The sequence below is a fragment of the Arachis ipaensis genome, chromosome B08, assembly GCF_000816755.2.
Source record: "Arachis ipaensis cultivar K30076 chromosome B08, Araip1.1, whole genome shotgun sequence".
In the NCBI taxonomy this organism is placed as follows: Eukaryota; Viridiplantae; Streptophyta; class Magnoliopsida; order Fabales; family Fabaceae; genus Arachis; species Arachis ipaensis.
This window is the reverse complement of record NC_029792.2, coordinates 259816-265300: the sequence shown is the minus strand read 5'-3', so window position 1 is coordinate 265300 and position 5485 is coordinate 259816. Positions and strand designations below refer to the sequence as shown.

Here is a 5485-nt window from a genome sequence, read left to right as displayed (position 1 = left end):
TAATTTACATATATTTTAATTAATAATTATATAAATGTAATATTTTTGTTTAGCATAATATATACACAAGATAAAGATATATAAAATAATTAAATTGGGGTATAAACATGAAAGTGGTTTCTATAAAGTGTATCGTTTGAAAAGTAATAAGATTTGTATCAATAATTTATCTTATTAGACATAGAATTATTAATTTTTTTATCAACAGTACAGTGTACAGTTCAAATGTCCCGCCATATGGTTGGATCAATATATCTGTTGATTAATGCTGAAATTTAATTGAGTTTGACACTGAATCTCACCAAGGTCAAATATATTTTCGTTCACTATAAATATTTATAAAACTCGAATTACTTTTATTCTTAACAAACTATAATTAAAATTTGGTATTCTGTTAAAAACTGATTAAATGGAGTAAAATTAGATCATATCTTATCTTATATCATAAAAAGATAAGTAATTTATATATTTTTCTAGTTGTAACTTGTAAATTATAATTAAAAAGATATGCAAACCTGTATAAAAAGAGGCATGTGATGCACGTAGTTAGATATCTAGTCTCTACTCTCTACTCCTTGTGTTGTGGCCTGATCACTTCACGTGTCAGATCCCCAACCGCCATTGAATTCCCATAAATACCCTTCACAATAAGATAATTCCTCCAATAAACCACAACCCTGTATTCTTTTTTTTAGACCCTTCTTTCTTTTTGTTTTGTTTTGTTTCTTCATCCTTCAGTTTCAATTGCGGAGACGACACACTAAAATCTCCCAAAAAAAAATATCTAGGGTTTCGCCCCCTCTACAACCCGACTTCAATTCAATCTATAATCTTCTTCACCTTCCCTTCCTCAATTCCCCGTTTTCCCTCTCTACGCAAATCGTCTACTTTGTTTATCGTTTTCGGTTTCGGTTTCCAATTGGCTGCGATTTTGCCTCATTCGTTTTTGGCCTTTGCAGCAGAAAGCTTTTTGGTTTTCTTTTTCATTGAGTTTTACTGTGACGCGCGTTTTGGTTGGTTGCGCTTGATCGAAGTTTGAATTTGGGGGGTTTAGGTTTTGGCATTGATGGGCAGCGGTGGCGAAGAAGATGTTGAGTACGAGAGTGATCCCGAGGAGTCTAAACGAGCCCTCGGAATGCGGAGGAGGGTTGAGGCGAGTGACGATGAAGGTGACGCTGAAGCAGAAGCCGAACTTGAAGCTGAAGCCAAGGGTGCAGATCGCCGCGTGATTTGTTCCGATGTTTCCGACGGCGAGGGAGGAGTGGCCGATTACGATGAGGAGGAGGAAGAAGAGGAATTGGACGAGGAAGAAGCTGAAGAAGAAGAATTGGATGAGGAGGAGGAAGAAGACGAGGTGTACGAGGAGGAGAGGGGCATTGATGAAGGTGGGGGTGTGAATGGCTCAGTGGCTATGCCAAAGGGTTCTGATGGTGCTGATGAGAAACCCCATTTGGAAGAAGAGGATGAAGAAGAAGGAGGAGAATCAGGGAACAAGGATGACGAGGAGAAGAAGGAGAATGAGCCATTTGCGGTGCCCACAGCTGGAGTGTTTTACATGCACGATGACCGTTTCAGGGATAATGCTGGTGCTCGCCACAGGTATATTCACCCAAAAACTCTTTTTGAGTTTTAGCATCAACTGTGTAGTGCTTTAGAACTCAGTTAAATAATAATGCATTTTGTTCCCTTTCAGGAGAATGCGCGGTGGAAGGAGGCTGTGGGAGTCTAAAGATGATAGGAAATGGGGACACGATAAGTATGAGGAGATTACTTCTCAGGAAAGGCACTACAAGGAGGTGATCATATTCCTGACATTTATATCTGAAATTACAAGCTTCTGACATTTAGAACTTATCATTTAGTCCATGATTTTGTAGTCCGTTAATCAAACTAGCTGGTCCATATGTTACTATCATCGTCTACAAATCTAATACTAGTATTTTTACCTTTTTCTTCAGTGACACTTTTTTTTAATGCATTCTGTATACAATCCAGGGAAGGAAGCTTTCTAGGGGTAACTATAGAGGAGGGCGGGGTAAAAGTCGTGGTGTTGGTCGTGGAGGATATGCTCGAGGAAATAGGAAAGGGTATGAAAACAGTGGTAATCAAACTCAGGTTCCGAAAGCGGTTGTGCGAGGGAGAGGGCCACGGCGGTATGAGCCTGCCATGAAAAATGGTGATCAAACATCCCAGATGCAAAATAGACAGTGAGTATCACGTTAGCATTTTATAAGAATGGTTGGAGTCATGGTATGCTTAAATGTCAAGACTTTCTAATTATTGTTTTGTTTATTTTGCTAAGATCTTCTTCAAAGCCTTTTGAGAAAACTTCACATACTAGTTCAGGGAGAACCGCTGGATCTACCTCCAATTATGAATCAGATCCTGTGCCTGCTGCTAAGAAACAAGTGTCTTCGAATTTGAATTACGCATCTCCCCCGTTTTACCCTTCAGGCTCATCCAACAAAGAGATGAATCTGGCATCAAAAAGGGATGTCCAAACTGGCAGCACAAGCAGGAGTGGTCGTCCTGGAGTTGTGGAAGAGGGAGTTTCAGTTCAACAAAACAATTCTTTGCTTCGTGGAAAGAATGTTGTTGATACTACTATAGGTATGGATAAGCTGTATATTGAAGAGTCCATCAATCCGTCTGTTGGCAAGTCCTTGAACAGTATGCATGCTGTACCTCCTGGATCATCTGGGGTTAATGCTTCTCAATCTTCTCACTCAAGGGCTCCATTGAGGGGTGGGGCAATTCCAGTACAGATGAATTTTCAGCCTGCTATTGCACATAATCAAGTGAACAAATTTGCTCCAACACAACACCAGTCAACTGTCCAGAGGAATCATGCGCCAGCACGAATTCCAACCACTTTGCAAGCCTCTGCTCCACAGATTGGTCAACGTCCTGGCACCGGTTCTCAAGCTTCATCTCCGCCAAAAACATCTGTGGCAATCAGTTCGTTGGATTCTGGAGAAATTGACGCTACTTCAGAATCAGGTAAATCTAAAGGTGCATTGGTTGGGAAGGGAAGGGGGGGTTCTCAGGGAAGTGGAAGGGGCTCTTTCGTTTATGGTGGAGCTATGGGGGCTGCTGGAAATATGGGGGGTAATCATGGAGATCCAAACTTCCCAGCCTTCTTGCCAGGTTTGTTAATTTAGTTGCTATTTCATACTGCATTTTCATTTAGAACGTTTGATACAGCCTTCTTTTTGCAGTTTCTCATTTTGGTGTTTTAGTGGGACTTTCTTATGTATTAAAATGTTATATAACATCACTAATCCATCAGATGAGAAATTGTTATATACTGTGTTCTTGCTGTGTACTTTTGTATTTATTGGAATCCCATTGGTTTTGTTATATGTTTTCCCTTTGGATTCCTTTTACACTGTCTTTTTCTTCCAACTACCCACCATTATTTGTTTCTAACTTCAATTGGGCTATGATTGGACACAGTTATGCAGTTTGGAGGCCAGCATCCTGGGGGTATTGGAGTCCCTGCTGTTGGCATGGCATTCCCAGGATATGTTGCTCAGCCTAATGGTTTGGGAAACTCTGAAATGACATGGTACTGATATCAATTTTGGCATTTTATTCGTTTTTAAATTTTTGAAGGACTAGTATATTTGCTAATTTACTGTTTTGGTTTTCACTTCTCACTTTCTATTTCCTTCAGTTTACTCTTTCTATTTTTAGTGGAACAGTTGTTTACTACTTCCTTCTTTGGTTTCAGGCTACCTGTTTTGGCCGGTGCAGCAGGAGCTTTAGGGGCTACATACTGTCCACCCTATCTCACTGTTGACGGTGCCTATCATGGTCGACAGTCAGGGCAGGCATCTGCAACAGCTACTTCAAGGTTGGAATTATTATTTGCTTTCATATTGCGGAATCATTTACCTGGTTCTTATCATTTGTGTTTTAATTATTGTATATTTGCAGCAAGGAAACTGATGCTAATAAAGCTTCTAGTGAGTGGAAGCCACCACAGAGAGCTGGTAAGACAACATCGTTTCTCTCCGACTTTGTTTACCTGTTGCTTTGGTTGCTGGTGTTAATTTATTACTTGTAACTTCTCTGTCTGCAGAGCCTGTAAATGATGAGTTTGGACAGCGGCAGAATAAACCCCGCAGGCAAGTCTTTAGTCTCATTCTTCTGCTTCTATTAATGCATGAATTTTCTTCGGGTGTTAGGGGTGGTTTTAGGGTAGGGTTACAATACTCCTGTTCATACTATTGGGGTATGGGATGATTTTTAATTAGCCTGAGGTCAATATCTAAATGAATGTTTTCATCTCAATCTTGAGGGGAAAAGCTAATCTATGTTGGCTTTGCTCTATGCAGATACTCAGAGATGAATTTTGGACAGTGAAGTATTTTACATACGATGCAACTTGTTTGAATAAGACTATAAAGGTGAGCTACTTCCCTGTAGATTTTTTTTTTTTTTTTAAGTTTGTGTTTTCTTGTATGATTGCAATTTTCTAAATCTTGGTAATTTTGTGTAACAACAGGCCTCCATCAGGCCCTTTGTTCTCCAGCGTTTGCTCTGGAGTACTTTGGGCTGCAATAGGTTTCAAGATTTTTTAGGTAATTGCAAAACGAATATCTCCAGTTAGAATTTGAATTGCTTTACCATTGACTTGGGCTTTAATTTGCTCATGCACCTTTGTTTTTTGCTTGCATTCTGCGCCCAGTTCTATAACGCCTGTTGATGCTGTTTCCCATTTAAAGAAGTTGTTGCAGCTTGGCAGGTGGTAGTTGCTTGTGTAATTGTGCGGTAAGAATCACAAACATAGTTGAACTTACACACGCTATCATTATAATTCTTGCATTGAGTGCATGCATGTTTGCTTTGTTTACAGGTTTTTCTTGCGGTTTGCTTGCTTTTTTAGTGAAGCATAACAAGATAACATATGCTGTGGCCTCTCTACAACTACTACTACAACCATGCATATGTCCAAAGAAAACGATATTTTATTTGCAGCAACTGATTGCTTGTGGGAGTTATAAGATTTCTCATGTTAATGGGCTTCTTTTTTATATTTATCTGCTATCTCGAATTGTGGGTTAAATTATCTAGGTCCACGGAGACATTTTTATAATATTTTCCATTTTTTTTTCTCTTCTCTTTTATATCTAAGTATCCGTTTTTGACTGTATGGTTTTGCTATTGAGACCTGAGAAACCAATTTCCGAGTTATGCTGTATTAGCTGTTAAATATGAGTTTGTTTTTTTTGTTAATTATTAAATTACCCTTTTGAGAATTGGCTTTACTTGAGTATTTGCGGTGTCGGTGAGTGAACCTAACGTAATATGACGTCACTATTTGACTTATTTTAAAACGTCAAATGACGGTAATAGTCCTGATTCCTCAATATTCATCTACTTTCTGATTCTCGTCCAGAATTTCTTTCCTCCAAAGCAATAAAAACTGAAAAGTTTGTCAATTAATAATTAAAATTATAAATTTATTTTCCGCCGTTGG

At 38.9% G+C, this 5485-nt stretch overlaps 1 protein-coding gene across 2 annotated transcripts; it reads left to right on the top strand.

The window, feature by feature from the left end:
* Window positions 675-5236, top strand: LOC107613156 (protein CASC3). 2 transcript variants are annotated; one of them, XR_002351715.1, is made up of 12 exons: window positions 675-1599; window positions 1694-1796; window positions 1996-2207; window positions 2303-3147; window positions 3457-3568; window positions 3734-3856; window positions 3940-3995; window positions 4085-4130; window positions 4341-4412; window positions 4511-4586; window positions 4694-4776; window positions 4862-5236. XR_002351715.1 is itself a non-coding variant. In XM_021108436.1 (10 exons), exons 1-9 carry the CDS (start codon window positions 1067-1069, stop codon window positions 4366-4368), a joined length of 2058 nt encoding a protein of 685 aa, XP_020964095.1. In that variant the 5' UTR covers window positions 675-1066; the 3' UTR covers window positions 4369-4412; window positions 4862-5236. The 2 variants fall into 2 exon arrangements, 1 of the variants encoding a protein (XP_020964095.1); XM_021108436.1 differs by lacking the exons at window positions 4511-4586; window positions 4694-4776.